Source organism: Coregonus clupeaformis, chromosome 27, assembly GCF_020615455.1.
Source record: "Coregonus clupeaformis isolate EN_2021a chromosome 27, ASM2061545v1, whole genome shotgun sequence".
NCBI classification, from domain to species: Eukaryota; Metazoa; Chordata; class Actinopteri; order Salmoniformes; family Salmonidae; genus Coregonus; species Coregonus clupeaformis.
The window spans coordinates 16,209,430-16,230,428 of record NC_059218.1 but is presented as its reverse complement, the minus strand read 5'-3'; the positions used below and the strand labels follow the sequence as shown (position 1 = coordinate 16,230,428).

General features: G+C 45.6%; 2 protein-coding genes across 7 annotated transcripts in view; one reads left to right on the top strand and one right to left on the bottom strand.

Moving 5' to 3' along the window:
• The first annotated feature begins 1,318 nt into the window (after positions 1 to 1,318).
• Positions 1,319 to 9,115, top strand: LOC123482025 (butyrophilin-like protein 2). Its single transcript, XM_045208276.1, has 4 exons — positions 1,319 to 1,340; positions 1,764 to 2,099; positions 2,510 to 2,527; positions 8,928 to 9,115. Exons 1-4 carry the CDS (start codon positions 1,319 to 1,321, stop codon positions 9,113 to 9,115), a joined length of 564 nt encoding a protein of 187 aa, XP_045064211.1.
• Positions 9,116 to 13,363: 4,248 nt separating this feature from the next.
• LOC121541558 (LHFPL tetraspan subfamily member 2a protein) overlaps positions 13,364 to 20,999 on the bottom strand; it is a 73,010-nt gene continuing 65,374 nt past the window's right edge. For all 6 annotated transcript variants that reach the window (XM_041850642.2, XM_041850643.2, XM_041850641.2 and 3 more), the window contains one exon: positions 13,364 to 14,843. In XM_041850642.2, the coding sequence (XP_041706576.1) occupies positions 14,587 to 14,843 (257 nt within the window). In that variant the 3' untranslated portion in view covers positions 13,364 to 14,586. The remainder of the gene's footprint in view (positions 14,844 to 20,999) is intronic.

Sequence of the window (20,999 nt, the reverse complement as noted above, 5' to 3'; positions counted from 1 at the left end):
ACTTTTGTATGTGAGCTAGAGTGTATGTTGTTTTGTTGGGGATTTGGGTGTTTTTCTATGTTGGTAGTTCTGTCGGGTGTATTTCTATGTTTGCAGGTCTGTGGGTTGGTTTTCTAGGTATTGTATGTTGTAGTCAATGACTCCCAATCGGAGGTAACGAGTGTCAGCTGTCGGCTTGTTATCTCTGATTGGGAGCCATATTTATACTGTCAGTTTTCACCTTTGTTTTGTGGGTTATTGTTCCAAGTTCAGTTGTGTCACTGAGGACTTCATTATCGTCATTTGTTGTTTTTTCGTGGTTGCTTTATAAATAAAGTCATCATGTTCACTCCACGCGCTGCGTATTGGTCCGCTCCTTCCGACGATCGTGACACACGTGTGTGTTCTGTGATTCCTATCTCTGTCTGTGATTCTCCAGGTCTTAGAAGGCCTGATTTGACCTCTACAACCTCCTAGTCCTAAACCACACCTACTGACCTACAGTACTGCGTCAGCAACAATCTGGGGTCAGGGGTCACCGAGTGTAACACTCATTATGGCTTAATAAAGAGGCAGAGCTGCCTTCACAAAACACACACACACACACACTAAATGTTGCTCAATTGCTTACCGCAGGTAACAGTTAAGTTTATAATGTGATCTATGATCAAAGTTGATCCTCAGTTGAGTTTGTGATTTTGACATTATCATGAACTTTGGAACTAGAATGTTCAGAGCCAAGCCTCAATAACCAATCAGACTTTAATATCTGATGGTAATAAACTGGACTGAATGTTGCTGAATTGCTCAGAGTTGTTCATGAGTCTCAATAGTATCATAATATGATTATAAATAATAAGTAAAGGAGTTCTACTGATAACCACCTTCATGTTATCTACAGTTCTCTATTGGAGGAGAGAGGGGTGATACAGAAGAGAAGGATGACTTTATAGTTGAGGCTGGACCTGAGTAAAGGTGAAAGTCTGTAGATTTCCTGTACAGAGCTATAGTGTATTCAATAAAAACGTTGTGAATACATGTCTGTAAGATGTATTTGTGTACAGTATATTTTTCATGAATAGTGAGGCAGTGTTGGATTTATAAGACCTATTTTTATTCTGAAGTGGGGGACGTGAAGACCAGTAAAGGTAAGAGGAGATCTCAGTATATTCACTTTGTAAACTAAACACAACACTCCTGTTTTAAAACCACTAGGACTGGAGAAAAAAAGGAATAGATGTTTGTATCTTTTGTGCTTGAGAACAATAAATATAAAGTATTTGATTAATAAATGGTGGAATTGTATATATAACTGTTTTCTCTTTTTATTGCAGGGAAAATGGCAGATTCCAGAGTTCATAGTAAGTCACCATGCTAGAATTCATTTCTTTGACAAAAATACTAAACCAATTATGTAAAGTGAAATGAGTTTGAGGTTTAATTTCTCTTTATGTGTAAAAATGTCATTGGATGAAATGTGTTTGTAAGATCAGAAGTTGAAGCTGAGTGTCTGTGAGAAGCCGCTCTACTGCTCCACAGTGACCTCTCCCTCCAAACATTTACTTTCAATTCCCATAGTAGTATTCACGTTCTGCTATCCTATATTTATAATTTCCATCAGATAACTATGTCTGCCTGGGATAGTGTGTTTGTTGTATTTTAGAGGTTAACATTGTCCGTGTCATTTTATGTCTATGTTTTTATCATGAATGTACTGATAGTATTTGTGTACCTGACAAAGATGATGACATTAAGCCATAAATGTTTTCTCTCTCTCTGAACAGATGAGTTTAAACTTACCACCGCTGAAGACAGTGAGAGGGTTGGTCCTGGTGATGATGTCACCCTCTCCTGTCACCTCTTCCCCAAGACCAGTGCTGTTGTCATGACGATCAGGTGGTTTAAGGGGACAGAGTGTATTTACCTGTATAAGAATGGCCAGGTGACAGAGAGCATTGGCTATGAGGGCAGAGTGAGTCTGATCACGCAGGAGCTGGAGACTGGCAACGTGTCTCTGAGGCTGAGAGACTTCAGGAGGTCAGATGATGGATGGTACATATGTCAGGTCATCCATGGAGATCAGAAGGAGGAGGCTGCAGTGGGTTTAGAGGTTGCTAGTGGTAAGTGCTCTATAACTACAGTACATGTTTATATACACCTAAACAACAATAACAATCAGTCTGTTTCCCTGTACAGCACACTTATACATTCTCATGTAGCTAGGAGTTCATTTTAGGAGTTACAGATTGGACAAGATTAATTCTGAATATGAATTAGTAGTAATGCATATTACAATCACTCTGAGCTTTGAGCTTGATGTCCTATAGCATTTGAACCATTCCAGCATAACTGGTCACGTCCCTTGATTCTCATTAGTAATGAATGTGATGAACACTCATACCCCTTTGATGCATATCACATCACTCTGGAATTTGATTGGATAATCAATGATTTGAAGGTAATGATAAAAACTAATACATTCTGTTTTTTCATTATCATTACTCATGGCTCTCCATCTTGGATAATGAAGGATCACGATTGGACTTTGGTGAGTCATTACTTATTTGGCTGTTTAGTTTATTGACCACCAATAAGACAAAACCTATAGTAGACCAGAGTGTTTCAATCTGATACCATACAGAAGTAGTGGCTTGTAAACAGCAGTGAGTGCATAATTTCTTCAAGGCTTCTAAGTACTCTACATTTATCAGTACTCTTCCCAATTGTTCCAATTATGAATATCTAGATAGATTCTCCTGCGTTTACATAGCCCTGCCTCCTCCAACACAATCTCTGCCATAGAACTCAATATTGCACACTTCAAAATTAACATGGAATCATCTTGAATTTAGCTTGATGTCCTACTATGAAGCATTTCAGTCATTCGAAGACTGCTCACAGTCACACTGCTTACATCCCTTTCCCTTGATGCAAATCAGTAATGAATTTGAAGAACAGTCGTTCCAATTTTATGTATGGTATTTGATCGAATTATGTAATATATCAGAAATTCTGTCACGTTCGTTGAATGACGGTTCAGACCAAGGCGCAGCGTGATATACGTACATGTTTATTAACTTATAAACACAACGACAAAACAATAAACGAAACGTGAAGTCCTAAGGTAGATAACCAACCAACCTTAACCGGAACAAGATCCCACAACTAGACTGTGCCAATAGGCTGCTTAAGTATGGTCCCCAATCAGAGACAACGAGCGACAGCTGCCTCTGATTGGGAACCATACCGGCCAACATAGAACTAAACATACTAGATCCCACATAGAAAATACTACATAACAAAGAATATACACACCCTGACTCAACATATACGAGTCCCCTGAGTCAGGGCGTGACAGTACCCCCCCCCCCCAAAGGTGCGGACTCCGACCGCACAACATGAACATAACAGGGTAGGGGCCGGGTGGGCATTCCACCTCGGAGGCGGATCCGGCTCAGGGCGTGACGACCTCTCACTCTCCGCCTCCCTGTTGCGCCCCTGGTCTGGTCTGGACCTCGGCGCGCTGCTTCCCCTCTCCTTCCTCCCACGATACGCCAGGCCCTGTCTGGACCCTGGTGTGGGAGACCCCGAACCTGGAGAGGGGCTGACGTCATGGTCTGGCTCCGGAGTGGAGTCGCTGACCGGAGCTGGATCAGGCACCGGTGGAGCGGACTACTCTGGCTCCGGAGTGGAGCCACTGACCGGAGCTGGACTTGACCCCGGTGGAGCGGACTGCTCTGGCTCCGGAGTGGAGCCACTGACCGGAGCTGGATTAGACCCCGGTGGAGCAGACTGCTCTGGCTCCGGAGTGGCGCAGCTGACCGGAGCTGGATCAGGCACCGGTGGAGCGGACTGCTCTGGCTCCGGAGTGGAGCAGCTGACCGGAGCTGGATTAGGCACCGGTGGAGCGGACTGCTCTGGCTCCGGAGTGGAACAGCTGACCGGAGCTGGACTTGACCCCGGTGGAGCGGACTGCTCTGGCTCCGGAGTGGAGCCACTGACCGGAGCTGGATTAGACCCCGGTGGAGCGGACTGCTCTGGCTCCGGAGTGGCGCAGCTGACCGGAGCTGGATCAGGCACCGGTGGAGCGGACTGCTCTGGCTCCGGAGTGGAGCAGCTGACCGGAGCTGGATTAGGCACCGGTGGAGCGGACTGCTCTGGCTCCGGAGTGGAACAGCTGACCGGAACTGGATCAGGCACCGGTGGAGCGGACTGCTCTGACTCCGGAGTGGATCCGCTGACCGGTGCCGGACTAGGCACCGGTGGAACGGGCACGGGCCGTGCCGGACTGGACAAACGCACCACTGGTCTGGTGCGAGGAGCAGGAACAGGCCGGACCGGACTAGGAACATGCACCAATGTCTTGGTGTGAGGGGCAGGAATGGGCCGGGCCGGACTGGCGACGCGCACCACTGGCTTGGTGCGAGGAGCAGGAACAGGCCGGGCCGGGCTGGCGACGTGCACCACTGGCTTGGTGCGAGGAGCAGGAACAGGCCGGGCCGGGCTGGCGACGCGCACCACTGGCTTGGTGCGAGGAGCAGGAACAGGCCGGGCCGGGCTGGCGACGCGCACCACTGGCTTGGTGCGAGGAGCAGGCGATACAGTTCGTAGAACTGCCGCAGGATATGCGGGACCGAGGAGGCGTACTGGAGACCAGGAGCGTTGAGCCGGCACACCCCGTCCTGGCTGGATGCCCATCTTCGCACGGCACGTGCGTGGTGCAAGCACAGGACGTACAGGACTGTGCCAGCGCACTGGCGACACAGTACGTAGCTCCGCATAACACGGAGCTTGCCCAGTCATACGCCTCTTCACGTGAGTACGGGGAGTTGGTTCTGTTCTAACCCTAGGCTCCGCCAACCACCCCGTGTACCCCCAACAATTTTATTGGGGCTGCTTCTCGGGCTTCCTCCTCGACCGGCCTCCTCCATGTTGCCGTTGCTCCTCTCCTGCCTGGGCATCTAACTTAGCCCATGGTCCTTTCTCCGCGAATATCTCCTCCCATGACCACAATTTGGCCACCTGTGACATGGCCATCCGCTCCGCCTGGGCACGCTGCTTGGTCCTCATTTGGTGGGATCTTCTGTCTTGAATGACGGGTCAGACCAAGGCGCAGCGTGATATACGTACATGTTTATTAACTTATAAACACAACGACAAAACAATAAACGAAACGAACCATGAAGTCCTAAGGTAGATAACCAACCAACCTTAACCGGAACAAGATCCCACAACTAGACTGTGCCAATAGGCTGCTTAAGTATGGTCCCCAATCAGAGACAACGAGCGACAGCTGCCTCTGATTGGGAACCACACCGGCCAACATAGAACTAAACATACTAGATCCCACATAGAAAATACTACATAACAAAGAATATACACACCCTGACTCAACATATACGAGTCCCCTGAGTCAGGGCGTGACAAATTGAATTCAATGAGTGTAACAATAATAACTAATAGCCTGCATTCTGTTTTACATGATCATTATTCATGGATCTCCATCTTGGATAATGGACGATCAGCTAGGTTATATGGTGAGTAATTACTTATTTGTCTGTTTTGATTATTGACAACAAATAACACAAGACAAAGAACAGACCAGTGTTTCAGTATGATACCATAAAGAAGTAGAGGCTTTGTGAACAGTGGTCTTCTTCAAGGCTTTAAAGTAAATCTGCTTCTTTACATTTATCAATACTCTCCCCAAATGTTCTAAAAGTACGTTGGATTATGATGTATGGACATTCTTCAAATTCTCCTGAATTTACATACCATAGCCCTCCCACAATAAATCTGCCATAGAGCCCAATATTGCACACTCCAAAATAAAAACGAAATATGCTTGAATTTAGCTTGATTTCGTAATATGAAGCATTCAGTCATTCTAAGACTGCCCACATAGTAGCACTGCTTACATTCCTTTCCGTCATGTACAACAGTAATAAATGTGATGAAAACATTCCAATATGATGCATGGTATTTGATTGAATGATGTAATGCGACAGAAATTGAATTTACAATAATAGCTAATTTATTCTGTTTTACATTATCCTTACACATGGCTCTCCCTCTTGGATAATGGACGATCAGCTGAGTTATATGGTGAGTGATTACTTATTTGTCTGTTATGATTATTGCCAACCATTAACACAATGAAAAGAACAGACCAGAGTGTTTCAATATGATATGATACCATAAAGTAGAGGCCTTGTGAACAGCAGGCTTCTAAGTAAATCTGTTTCCTTACATTTAACAATACTCTCCCCAAATGTTCTCAAAGTAGATTGGATTATCATGTATAGGCATTCTTCAAATTCTCCTGAATTTACCATATCCTTGCCTCCTCCCCAATATATCTGCCATAGAGCTCAATATTGCACGCTCCAACATTAAAATGGAATCAGCTTGAATTGAGTTTGATGTCCTAATATGAAGCATTCAGCCATTCTAAGCCTGCTCACATAGTAGCACTGCTTACATCCTTTTCCCTTGATGTACACTACCAGTCAAAAGTTTGGACACACCTACTCATTCAAGGGTTTTTCTTTATTTGTACTATTTTTTACATTGTAGAATAATAGTGAAGACATCAAAACTATACCACATATGTAATCATGTAGTAACCAAAAAAGTGTTAAACAAATCAAAATATATTTTTGATTTTAGATTCTTCAAATTAGCCAACCTTTGCCTTGATGACAGCTTTGCAAACTCTTGGCATTCTCTCAACCAACTTCATGAGGTAGTCACCTGGAATGCATTTCAATGAACAGGTGTGCCTTGTTAAAAGTGAATTTGTGGAATTTGTGGAATTTCTTTCCTTCTTAATGCGTTTGAGCCAATCAGTTGTGTTGTGACAAGGTACGGGGGGTATACAGAAGATAGCCCTATTTGGTAAAATACCAAGTCCATATTATTGCAAGAACAGCTCAAATAAGGAAAGAGAAACGACAGTCCATCATTACTTTAAGACATGATGGTCAGTCAATACAGAACATTTCAAGAACTTTAAAAGTTTCTTCAAGTGCAGTCGCAAAACCAATCAAGCGTTATGACGAAACTGGCTCTCATGAGGACCGCCACAGGAGAGGAAGACCCAGAGTTACCTCTGCTGCAGAGGATAAGTTCATTAGAGTTAACTGCACCTCAGATTGCAGCCCAAATAAATGCTTCACAGAGTTCAAGTAACAGACACATCTCAACATCAACTGTTCAGAGGAGGCTGCGTGAATCAGACCTTCATGGTCGAATTGCTGCAAATAAACCACTACTAAAGGACACCAATAAGAAGAAGTGACTTGCTTGGGCCAAGAAACACGAGCAATGGACATTAGACCGGTGGAAATCTGTCCTTTGGTCTGATGAGTCCAAATTTGAGATTTTTGGTTCCAACCGCCGTGTCTTTGTGAGACGCAGAGTTGAGGGATGATCTCCTCATGTGTGGTTCCCACCGTGAAGCATGGAGGAGGAGGTGTGATGGTGTGGGGGTGCTTTACTGGTGACAATGTCAGTGATTTATTTAGAATTCAAGGCACACTTAACCAGTATGGCTACCACAGCATTCTGCAGCGATACGCCATCCCATCTGGTTTGCGCTTTATGGGACTATCATTTGTTTTTCAACAGGACAATGACCCAACACACCTCCAGGCTGTGTAAGGGCTATTTGACCAAGAAGGAGAGTGATGGAGTGCTGCATCAGATGACCTGGCCTCCACAATCACCCGACCTCAACCAAATTGAGATGGTTTGGGATGAGTTGGACTGCAGAGTTAAGGAAAAGGAGCCAACAAGCTCAGCATATGTGCAAACTCCTTCAAGACAGTTGGAAAAGCATTCCAGGTGAAGCTGGTTGAGAGAATGCCAATTGTGTGTGTGCAAAGCTGTAATCAAGTCAAAGGGTGGCTACTTTGAAGAATCTAAAATCTAAAATATGTTTTGATTTGTTTTTGGGTTACTACATGATTCCATATGTGTTATTTGATCATTTTGATGTCTTCACTATTATTCTACAATGTAGAAAATTGTAAAAATAAAGAAAACACCTTGAATGAGTATGTGTGTCCAAACTTTTGACTGGTACTGTATATAATTGTTTGTTTTTATCAAGTCTAACAAATCATAGTTTGGAACTTACTAATGAATGAATGAAGCTATCAATAAATCAAACGGATGTAATTTCCCCTCCATCAGAGTTGGTTGGAAGAAGAAGTAATAGAGGAGATATGCAGAGGTCCAGGGGTACGAATTAAACTAGAAGGCAAAGACAGACAACTAGAGGAGATGAAGAAGGCATTGAGGGAATCTGAAGAGAAGCTCAAAGAGAAGAACTCAACACTGGAGGAGAGCAATAATGTACAGAAGGACAGAGAGAGCCGACTGGAGAATACCACAAAGCAACTGAACGAGAACATCAAACAACTTCAGGAGAAAGAACAACAACTGCATGATATAACCCAGCAAGTGAGAGAGAAAGATAGACTACTGGAGAACGCTAGCAAAGACTTGGAGAAGAGTAATAGACAACTGGAGGCACTGGGAAGGACCTGCAGGACAGGAATAGCCAAGTAGAGAACTTTAGAGTCCAACTGCAGCGTCATTCCCCCTACAAAAGCACAAGTAAGAGGATTTCGACACCCACCATCTCAGATTGTTCTGAAATCCTTTCTGTGGCTAGAAACAGATAACATTAGCATTTCTGAAACATTATTTTGTTGAAATATAATTTGATCTCTGAGAAATTAAGCTAGTTGATTGACCCAAATTGGCCATTTTTATTTATAGCATTCATATAATCTTCAATAAATATAGTACCTAACAATGAGTAAGACATGAGGAATCCAATAAAATGATCAAAAGCCACCCACGGACCCCCCACACCCCATGCCAATCCCACCCCAACAACCAGTATACAGTATCCCACACCTTCCTCCTGTTCCTACCAGTGGAGCACTCCAAAGGGGACGATAGAGGGGTGCTGGAGAGAATGGAGGAGCTGTTTGGGGAGGGTTGTTGGGAACACACTGTGATTCTATTCACCCATGCTGATGACCTGAAAGAGCAGAGCATTGAGGAGTTTCTCCAAGCATTGAGTCAGGGACCTCCAGCAGCTTGTAGAGAAATGTGGCAGTAGGTACCATGTTCTCAACATTAAGGACAGGGCGCTTGGCACTCAGGTCCCAGAGCTGCTGGAGCAGGTAGAGGAGATGGTGGCAGGAAACAGTGAGAGCTTCTACAGAAGTCAGACCTAGCAGGAGGCAGATGCCCAGGTAGGAGAGATGGAGGGAAACAGAGGGAGCAGAGAGAGATGAGAGAGAGGTTTGAGAGAGAGAGAGATGCATGACTCTCTGAAGTAGATAGAGGGAGTAATCCAGGAACACTCAGCGAAATAACCACTCTACTGGAGAAACAGGTGAAAGAAGAAGAGAGCTGGAGAAAGAGCTAGTCTGATAGGTGGGAGGAGATGGAGAGAAATCTGGAGAGACTGAGAGAGAGAATGAGAGGAGGGAGGAGAGACACAGGCAGGAGATTGAGGAGATGAAGGAGAGGTAAGAGTTGAAGGAGAGAGAAACCTGGTGAAGATAGTCCTACCTGAGTTACAGAGGAACATCATGATCTAACAGACAAAGATGCAGAAGGAGTTAATGCAGCCAGTTGGAGGAGAAGAATAGACAGATGAAGGAGAAGGATTGACAGATGAAGGAGAAAGACATAGAGAGGGAGAGACTGACAGATTACTTTAATGTTTTGGAGGTCTACTTGCCAAGAAGCACACAGACACAGATATAGGGAGGGGGAGAAAGAGGTAGAAGAGGGGGAGACAGGACGAATTATAGAGCAAATGAGACTACTCTTTAATTGAGGGGTTAGACAGGAGACAAGGTAGAGAGAATCACACTGTATTTATCCCACAATGTAGCAGCAAAGTGGGATCTTATTTGACCACACCCACTGGGCACAGACGTCAATTCAAAGTCTATTCCACGTTGGTCCAACGTAATTTCATTGAAATTACGTGGAAACAGCGTTGATTCAAGCTGTGTGTGGTAAGTGGGCAGTTACTCCGTTTTTGAAAAATATTTGCTTTTTTTATATTTGCTCCAGAGATGGAAAGACTGAGACAGACTGAAATATCTTAGTGGGTATTTTTTAGAAGAGGTCTATATAACTAGTCTGAGAAGTAGCTCACATTTCTGGGGAAAGGTAGCAGGAGAAAATGAAGGGTAACAGGAGGAATGATAGGTTGGATGAGACAAATCCTTTGTGGAGGGGCTAAAGAAGAGACCATTTAGAGAGAAGCACACTGTATTTATCCCACAATGTTCGTTGTAGAAGTCTTACTGACCAAAGAGTCATTTGATTGTATTCAGTTAGTATATTTTCATCAAGCAAAGTGCAGACAGACATATACCTACAGTAAATGATTGATAAGTAATGTATGTTTATTGTACAATGTTTGTTAATTGGACCAATTTGTAATAAGAGATGTGAATGAAACTGTTGTCTTGTCTTTTGTTCATACAAATGATAGGTCCAGAGCCATTCCCTGTCCCATCCAATTGATTTTAATGATTTTTCTGCTGTTATTGATCCAGATGGCCAGAAGATGGCAGTGTTCATTCAACTGAACTGATTTAAACAAACTAAACGTTTTAAAAATCATTTTACAGAATGTGTGTGTGTGAACACGATGAGGGACATGGCAACCAGGTGGTGAAGAGAGCAGCGATGAGGATCATGATGATGCCAACAAAGATGCTCTTATTCAGACCACACACAGCTCCTCTGTCCAGTAGGGCAAACACACCATGTGTGGGAAGATAATCCGGGAAGAGAGTTTGTTTGTGTGTTGTTGGCCTGTGTGTGTGTGTGTGTCATTTTGTTATTCTTATGTCTGTGATTCTACAGGTCTTAGAAGGCTGTTTCTAAACCTCCTATTCCTAAACCACACCTACAGTACTGTGTCAGCAACACTCTGGGGTCAGGGGTCACCGAGTGTAACACTCATTATGGCTTAATAAGGAGGCAGAGCTGCCTTCACAACACACACACACACACACACACACACACACACAGTTGTGTAACTGTTATCAGGTTACCTCCCCATGGGATCAAGCCTCCACAAAATGAAATAAGTATTGACTCTCTCTTCCCCTTTCTCAGCTGGTCCTCCTCTCTTTCCCTTTGTCCCAGTCAATAGAGGGGTAAAACTAGGCTAAGCTGACTTGCTGACAGTAGACGAGGGGCTTTGAGTCTCATACTGCAGCCCTCTGGAGGAACAGGGAGATTTGTCAAGTGACATGGAAACGCTGTCCAATCTGGAAGTCATCAACTGCTGTGTTGAGTTTGAGCTGTGTGTGTGTGTGTGTGTGTATGTGTGTGTGTGGGGGGGGGGGGACTCATATACATACACACTGGCGGTCTGGAGTGTGGTGAGGGGTAGGTTAGAGCTGGTGATAGTGAGTGAAGACTCACCACTTATTTCCCTCCCTACTCCACTCTCCCTCCCCCTATCCCCCTCCCTCACCCATCCTTCCACACATTACATTACATACAGTTGTGGTCAAAAGTTTTGAGAATGACTCAAGTATTGGTTCTTCACAAAGTTTGCTGCTTCAGTGTTTTTAGATATTTTTGTCAGATGGTATACTGAAGTATAATTAACTGCATTCCATAAGTGTCAAAGGCTTTTATTGACAATTACATTACGTTTATGCAAAGAGTCAATATTTGCAGTGTTGACCCTTCTTTTTCAAGACCTCTGCAATCCGCCCTGGCATGCTGTCAATTAACTTCTGGGCCACATCCTGACTGATGGCAGCCCATTCTTGCATTATCAATGCTTGGAGTTTGTGGGTTTTTGTTTGTCCACCCGCCTCTTGAGGATCGACCACAAGTTCTCAATGGGATTAAGGTCTGGGGAGTTTCATTTGACATTTTAGTCATTTAACAGACGCTCTTATCCAGAGTGACTTACAGTTAGTGAGTGCATACATTTTCATACTGGCCCCCCGTGGGAAACGAACCCACAACCCTGGCGTTGCAAGCGCCATGCTCTACCAACTGAGCTACAGGGGACATGGACCCAAAATGTTGATGTTTTGTTCCCCGAGCCACTTAGTTATCACTTTTGCCTTATGGCAAGATGCTCCATCATGCTGGAAAATGCATTGTTCGTCACCAAACTGTTCTTGGATGGTTGGGAGAAGTTGCTCTCGGAGGATGTGTTGGTACCATTCTTTATTCATGACTGTGTTCTTAGGCAAAATTGTGAGTGAGCCCACTCCCTTGGCTGAGAAGCAACCCCACACATGAATGGTCTCAAAAATGCTTTACTGTTGGCATGACACAGGACTGATGGTAGCGCTCACCTTGTCTTTACATTTACATTTTAGTCATTTTAGCAGACGCTCTTATCCAGAGCGACTTACAGGAGCAATTAGGGTTAAGTGTCTTCTCCGGACAAGCTTTTTTCAGGATGCCCCAAACAATCGGAAAGGGGATTCATCAGAGAAAATGACTTTACCCCAGTCCTCAGCAGTCCAATCCCTGTACCTTCTGCAGAATATCAGTCTGTCCCTGATGTTTTTCCTGGAGAGAAGTGGCTTCCTCGCTGCCCTTCTAGACACCAGGCCATCCTCCAAAAGTCTTCTCCTCACTGTGCTTGCAGATGCACTCACACCTGCCTGCTGCCATTCCTGAGCAAGTTCTGCACTGGTGGTGCCCCGATCCCGCAGCTGAATCAACTTTAGGAGATGGTCCTGGCGCTTGCTGGACTTTCTTGGGCGCCCTGAAGCCTTCTTCACAACAATTGAACCTCTCTCCTTGAAGTTCTTGATGATCCGATAAATGGTTGATTTAGGTGCAATCTTACTAGCAGCAATATCCTTGCCTGTGAAGCCCTTTTTGTGCAAAGCAATGATGACGGCACGTGTTTCCTTGCAGGTAACCATGGTTAACAGAGGAAGAACAATGATTTCAAGCACCACCCTCCTTTTAAAGCTTCCAGTCTGTTATTCTAACTCAATCAGCATGACAGAGTGATCTCTAGCCTTGTCCTCGTCAACACTCTCACCTGTGTTAACGAGAGAATCACTGACATGATGTCAGCTGGTCTTTTGTGGCAGGGCTGAAATGCAGTGGAAATGTTTTTTGGGGATTCAGTTCATTTTCATGGCAAAGAGAGACTTTGCAATGAATTGCAATTCATCTGATCACTCTTCATAACATTCTGGAGTATATGCAAATTGCCATCATAAAAACTGAGGCAGCAGACTTTGTGAAAATTAATATTTGTGTCATTCTCAAAACTTTTGACCACGACTGTAGAGCCCCACAGAGATTAACTTTGATGGAGAAAAACTCAGACCAGACCATCTTGTCTTTTTCTTTCTGTTTTTATTGGTTTGGCAGAGACAGACTGAGGAGCTGGGAAAGTGGGATGACGATGCAACAGCACGTTTCAACAGTTTCTCACCAGCGCTGTGGCTGGTGTTGCAGGAATAACAGTCCTCCCTTGGTGTCGCAGGAATAAGAGTTTTCCCTGAAACAAGACACTCATATGAATACTTGTGTGTGTTGTTATCCAAGTCTTTGTCCATAGATTATAGGGAGTCGGCTGAGGAGGACCTCAACGAGACCAGGCTACGGTCATCAGAGGTGGGGGTCCAGGCAAAATCACCTCAATATTTGAAAAACAAACCAAGCACAGTCTCTCACACACAATAACAAACACACACACCACAGCTCTCTCTTAGCAAGCTCATGCAGTCCGTGTGAACCATGGCTGGTGTAGGTGTCACATCAATACATTTCATGGGTCCAAGAAGACATACATTGGTCATTTCAATTGACAGTACATTCTGAAAGCTTTAAGGACATCCTGATTCCATGCTAAACTAAGGCCATGTCTGCGAGTAGTTTACTTGACCGAGTAGTGGTTCCCTTGTAAAGTTACTCACACCTGGCTTAAGTTGGCGCTGGTAGAAGTTACCTCTAACCGCTGGTCCAGGGTCAGATATTATTTGATCCTCCCCATTAGGTTCAGGTTATGATTTGGGGTTGGGAAATCTTATCCTAGATCTGTGGTCAGGGGCAACTTCTACCTGGCGTTTTAAGTTATAACAGAAGACTAGCACCAGGTAGGCTGGTCTTTAGGTGGTGACATCATCACACCAGGATTCAAGGCAAGAGTGACATCATTTAAAACACAGCCTGGACAGAGCTGAGAGGACCACCATTCTCAGATCATCATCATCATCATCATCATCATCACTATGTACAGTTTATTTACAATACAAACATACTGGTGTCAGGGTAGCTGGTACTGGCACACATTAAAAATAATAACACACAGAACACAGACAGACAGCACCTCTGGTGGCGGAGAGAGGAAATACACTGAAACACATTTGTGAAAAGCTTGGCACTGTAGATTTCTCCCAAATCAACAATAACAACAATACAGGGTCAAAGGTCAGAGAGTCAGTCTTAGTGGTAAACAATATGGGGGGGGGGCTCCGTTAGATTGACAGAGGGGAGAAGAGGGGGGTCGGACTTGACATTCCTCTTCTTCTTCTCCTCCCCCTCTCCTCCTGGTCAGTCTCAGAGCAGGCAGATAAGGCTCTTGCCCTCCTCGATCTCCTCCTGCACCTTGTCTGAGGACGTGGCGATCTCGGCCTGGGCGGAGAACACAGCGCAGACGAAGGTGAGCACGGTGCCCCCCATGGCTGTGTAGAAGGCCCAGCCCATGGTGCACAGCCCCGACCGGTAGGGAGCCGCGTCCTGACCACAGTACAGCTGCACCTTGTCTGAACCCCAGCCTGCAGGGTATAGCATCAGACCCAGGATCAGAAACAGACCTAGACCAGAGAGGGGGGAAGAGAGAGGTTCATCAGTAACAATATACAGCATTAAATAGACCTAGAAGCAGCAAACATATCAACCGCTATAATGTGTGACTGATTGAATGTGTGTTTGAAATGTAGCTGCAGAGAAGCGTAGAATAATGACAACAGCACATTCTCTAAAGTCCAATCACAGAACAGCTAACAGCTACATTCTCTAAAGTCCAATCACAGAACAGCTAACAGCTACATTCTCTAAAGTCCAATCACAGAACAGCTACATTCTCTAAAGTCCAATCAAAGAACAGCTAATAGCTACATTCTCTAAAGTCCATTCACAGAACAGCTAACAGCTACATTCTCTAAAGTCCATTCACAGAACAGCTAACAGCTACATTCTCTAAAGTCCAATCACAGAACAGCTAACAGCTACATTCTCTAAAGTCCAATCACAGAACAGCTACATTCTCTAAAGTCCAATCACAGAACAGTTAACAGCTACATTCTCTGCTATCAAAACATTTCCTGTTTCAATAACACGTTAGCATTCTGATTTCCTGTTGGCCAAAAATATTATTCTGGGCTAAAATGATTTCCTTCGCCATCCCTTTCAGATGGGACTCCTACTCCAGTCCATTCTAACAGTACACCTGGCCAGTGTCAACTCTCATTGTAACAAAATGGCCTGATACTCATCTTTCCCCAAACATGCCCCCCGCATCGCAACTCTGAGGTTATGGTACAATATGTCTGTCAGCTCTGGATCCACGGGGGTATGGCAGAATGTGTGACCTGGGGTTTCAGCAACTCAACAACAGGAAAAGGTAGCCAGATGGGGATTGCCTCCAAATCACTGAACTGACCGACCAACTAACCCTGTCTCAGATTCCTGTGTCTCTCTCTGCTGAAGGATGGGGCCACTTCCTGTGGGACTGGGACCCACTTCTAACACCACCCCCCTGCACTGTACAATATTCCACTTTTAACAGAACATGGATTTTGTTACAACACCAGAACCTAGAGGAGAGCCTAATAGAGGCCTGGTCCGATGTAGCAAGTGAAACCTTTGCCCAATCCCACATTTGACCCAGTGAAGTTGAGACAGTACAGGTCCCTGTAGTGTCTATGTTCAATATCTCTGTATCCTTGTACAGGCCGAGGGTACTTCTATCACCATCACCATACTCTAGAATGACGTTGTAGGAAAAGGCAGTGATTGACACACATCAGGAGATGCTCCGTCACGCTGTTGGCAGCTGGGACTGGAACTACAATATTAAAAGTCTACTACTAGAAGTCTACTACTGAGAGCTCTGTTAATGGAACTACAATAGTAATACTGGATGTCCACTAGAGTCTAGATTGGGAGCTATGTAACTACAATATGTCTACAGGCACATATTACTACGGTAAGGCCACTAGTCCAGAGATTTCAAGACTTGTCCTGCATGCCTCTCCTGCTCCTCTCCCCTGCTCACTCCCTCTCTACCGTGGGAGCGGATCACTCAGGCAGCCTGAGGGTCTGCAGCCCTCTGCATCTCAGTAGGAAACAGTTCGAATAATTAAAATTAAAGGCCAGAGAGAGCGATGGAGAGAGAGGGTAGGGAGGGAGAGAGCAAGAGAGAGCGAGAGATGGAGGGAGGGGGTTTGGAGAGAGGGGCCATAAATGGCCTCTTTGGTCTCCTGCACCTCTATACCAGACCAGCACTCTAAGCCTCCTTCCCTGCCTCACTCCCTCCCTCCCTCCCTCCTTCCTTCCCTCCGTCTGCTCCGCTCACTCGCTTCGTCAGGAGATGAAAAACAAAAGTGCAGTGCCGACACCAGCTTTCCTCTCTCTCTCTTTCTCCATCTCCCTCAGAGCAGACCAAAATCGTATTAAATGCGGAAATGAAAAGTAGGTCATAAATTGCTTCCACATGTTGCTGCGTTGCCTTGACAGCCAGAGCAGCTCTGATGACGGACTAGAGGTATGGTTTCAATTCTACTACCCCCCCTACCCCAACACTACCCCCTTGACAGAAATCACCCCTACCCACTGGACCCCTAACCTAATATCCCAGTGCACTCCAACTGAATATCCTCCATCCCCTAAGAATATTAACTGCTTGTCTCCTTCTGCAACCTGGCCTGTATATTAACAATTTGCCTCCAACTGTCTCTGTAGCCTCCTCTCTCTCTGTACTCTCTTCCTCTACATCTCTAGGTGGGGTACCCCTGAATCCTCTTTCACCGCTCTCTGTGTCGAAACCCCTCCCCCCTTACCCCTCTCTCTAAACCAGTGTTTCCCAACTCCAGTCCTTGAGTACCCCCAACAGCAAACAATTTTTTGTTGTAGCCCTGGGCAAGCACACCTGAGTCAACTTGTCAACTAATCAACAAGCCCTCAATTAATTGAATCAGGTGAGTTTGTCTGGGGCTACAACAAAAATGTGTACTGTTGGGGGTACTCGAGGACTGGAGTTGGGAAACATTGACCTACACTCCTCAACCCCCTTCTCTACACTCCTCCACCCCTCCTCTCTTCGACCCTGCCGGTCTACTCCTGCTTCCCAGAAAATCGGGGCATTCACCTCTTCTCAGCTCCAGGAAATGGTTTAAACGACAGAGCCAGAGGTAGAGAGGGAGTGAGAGTGAGTGAGGCAGAGGGTGGGAGAGAGAGATGCAAGAGTTTGAGTTTGTGTTGTCTTTCTTTCCTCTCCACAAATATTAGAGTGTAGCTTTTCAGGAAAAATGGAAGAAGAGAGAGAGAGGGAAGGAGGAGGTTGGGACTCTTACTGGAAACTTCCAGGCTGCTGTGATTGCCAGGTAGGACTGTGAGCCAAGAGTGTCTAGAACTGGGTCACCTCACTCTTCTAAAGACAGTCTCTTCAATAACTACACTGATTCTTCGCATCCACTGCTCCTCGGAACCTTCATCAGCTGAATCAGGTGCGTTAGAGCAGGGCTGGATCAAAAGCCTGCATACCTAGTATCTCTGCAGGAGGAGGGTTGGCCACCGCTGCCTGCTAGAGTTAAGAAAATGGTTTCAGCAGTTAAATCAAATCAAATCAAATTGTATTTGTCACATAAACGTGTTTAGCAGATGTTATTGCGGGTTTAGCGAAATGCTTATGCTACTATCTCCGACAGTGCAGTAATATCTAACAAGTAATATCTAACAATTTCACAACATATACCCAATACACACAAATCTAAGTAATGAATAGAATTTAAGAATATATACATATATGGACAAGCAATGACAGAGCGGCATGGACTAAGATACAATAGAATATTATAGAATAGAGTATATACGTATGAGATGAGTAGTGCAAGATACGTAAACATTATTAAAGTGACTAGTGTTCCATTTCTTAAAGTGGCCAGTGATTTCAACAGGCAGCAGCAGCCTCTAACGTGCTAGTGATGGCTATTTAACAGTCTGATGGCCTTGAGATAGAAGCTGTTTTCATTCTCTCGGTCCCAGCTTTCATGCACCTGTACTGACCTCGCCATCTGGATGATAGCGGGGTGAACAGGCAGTGGCTCGGGTGGTTGATGTCCTTGATGATCTTTTTGGCCTTCCTGTGACATCGGGTGCTGTAGGTGTCCTGGAGGGCGGGTAGTTTGCCCCCGGTAATGCGTTGGGCAGACCGCACCACCTTCTGGAGAGCCCTGCGGTTGCGGGCGGTGCAGTTGCCGTACCAGGCGGTGATACAGCCCGATAGGATGCTCTCAATTGTGCATCTGTAAAAGTTTGTGAGGGATTTAGGTGCCAAGTCAAATTTCTTCAGCCTCCTGAGGTTGAAGAGGCTCTGTTGTGCCTTCTTCACCACACTGTCTGCATGGGTGGACCATTTCAGTTTGTCATTGATGTGTACGCCAAGGAACTTGAAGCTTTCCACCTTCTCCACTGCAGTCCCGTGATGTGGATAGGGGGGTTCACCCTCTGCTGTTTCCTGAAGTCCATGATCATCTCCTTTGTTTTGTTGACGTTGAGTGAGAGGTTATTTTCCTGGCACCACACTCCCAGAGCCCTCACCTCCTCCCTGTAGGCTGTCTCGTCATTGTTGGTAATCAAGCCTACTACTGTTGTGTCATCTGCAAACTTGATGATTGAGTTGGAGGCGTGCTTGTCCACGCAGTCATGGGTGAACAGGGAGTACAGGAGGGGGCTGAGCACGCACCATTGTGGGGTCCCAGTGATGAGGATCAGTGAAGTGCAGATGTTGTTTCCTACCTTCACCACCTGGGGGCGGCACGTCAGGAAGTCCAGGACCCATTTGCACAGGGCGGGGTTCAGACCCAGGGCCTCAAGCTTAATGATGAGCTTGGAGGGTACTGTGGCGTTGAATGCTGAGCTATAGTCAATGAACAGCATTCTTACATAGGTATTCCTCTTGTCCGGATGGGATAGGGCAGTGTGCAGTGTGATGGCGATTGCATCGTCTGTGGATCTATTGAGGCGGTAAGCAAATTGAAGTGGGTCTAGGGTGACAGGTAAGGTAGAGGTGATATGATCCTTGACTAGTCTCTCAAAGCACTTCATGATGACAGAGGTGAGTGCTACGGGGCGATAGTCATTTAGTTCAGTTACCTTTGCTTTCTTGGGTACAGGAACAATGGTGGCCATCTTGAAGCATGTGGGGACAGCAGACTGGGAAAGGGAGAGATTGAATATGTCCGTAAACACACCAGCTAGCTGGTCTGTGCATGCTCTGAGGACGCGGCTAGGGATGCCGTCTGGGCCGGCAGCCCTGCGGGGGTTAACATGCTTAAATGTCTTACTCACTTCCACCACGGAGAAGGAGAGGCCACAGTCCTTGGTAGTGGGCCTCGTCGGTGGCACTGTGTTATCCTCAAAGCGGGCGAAAAAGGTGTTTAGCTTGTCTGGAAGCGAGATGTCGTTGTCGGCAACATGGCTGGTTTTCCTTTTGTAGTCCGTGATTGTCTGTAGACCCTGCCACATACGTCTCGTGTCTGAGCCATTGAATTGCGACCACTTTGTCTCTATACTGATGTTTTGCCAGTTTAATTGCCTTGCGGAGTGAGTAGCTACACTGTTTGTATTCTGCCATATTCCCAGTCACCTTGCCATGGTTAGATACAGTGGTTCGCGCTTTCAGTTTTGCGTGAATGCTGCCATCTATCCACGGTTTCTGGTTACGGTAGGTTTTAATAGTCACATAGTCACAGTGGGCACAACATCACCTATACACTTCCTGATAAACTCAGTCACCGTTTCAGTGTATTCGTCTAAATTAGTTTTGCAAGCTACCCGGAACATATCCCAGTCCGCGTGATCGAAACAATCTTGAAGCGTGGATTCCGATTGGTCAGACCAGCGTTGAATAGTCCTTAGCACAGGTACTTCCTGTTTGCGTTTCTGCCTATAGGAAGGGAGGAGCAAAATGGAGTCGTGGTCAGATTTGCCGAAAGGAGGGCGGGGGAGGGCCTTATCACAATCCCGGAAGGTCGAATAGCAATGGTCGAGGATTTTAGCAGCCCGAGTACAACAGTCGATACGTTGATAGAACTTAGGCAGCCTAGTCCTCAAATTTGCTTTGTTAAAATCCCAGGCTACAATAAATGCAGCCTCAGGATATGTGGTTTCCAGTTTGCATAAAGTCCAGTGAAGTTCTTTGAGGGCCGTCGTGGTATCGGCTTGAGGGGGGATATACACGGCCGTGACTATAACCGAATAAAATTATCTTGGGAGATAATACAGTCGGCATTTGATTGCGAGGTATTTCTAGGTCCTTTAGACATGTTTCTTCTGTGGGAAACCTGGGGGAGTTTTGTGTTTCTCTATGTTTGGCTCCACTGAGGACTGCAGTGTAATAGGAGAATGGGGACAGACATGATATCCTGATTCTTTCCACCCAATCATACTGGAGCTGTTACTGTTCCGTTGGTAGGAAGTCCTACAGGCCTGATTCAGGATTACAGTAATATGCACCGTGACCATAGACCGGACCTTCCATTCATGTCTATCAGCCTTATCTACAATACACTTCCTTTCACCTGACTCTCACTCTCTCTCGCTCACTCTCTTCCTCACTCGCTCTCCCTCTCGTTTTCTCTCTCTCTGCCTTTATCTCTTTAACCCACACCTCTGTTGTAAACTCGCTCTCTATCTCTTTCCCCCTCCCCTCTCTCTTTCTCTCACCCACACAGCTCTTTTGTAAACAC

Coding starts and splice junctions, on each gene's coding strand:
- LOC123482025 (XM_045208276.1), top strand. CDS start 1,319: ATGGCAGATTCCAGAGTTCATA. Junction 1,341..1,763: donor GGCAGATTCCAGAGTTCATA/GTAAGTCACCAT, acceptor CTCTCTGAACAG/ATGAGTTTAAACTTACCACC.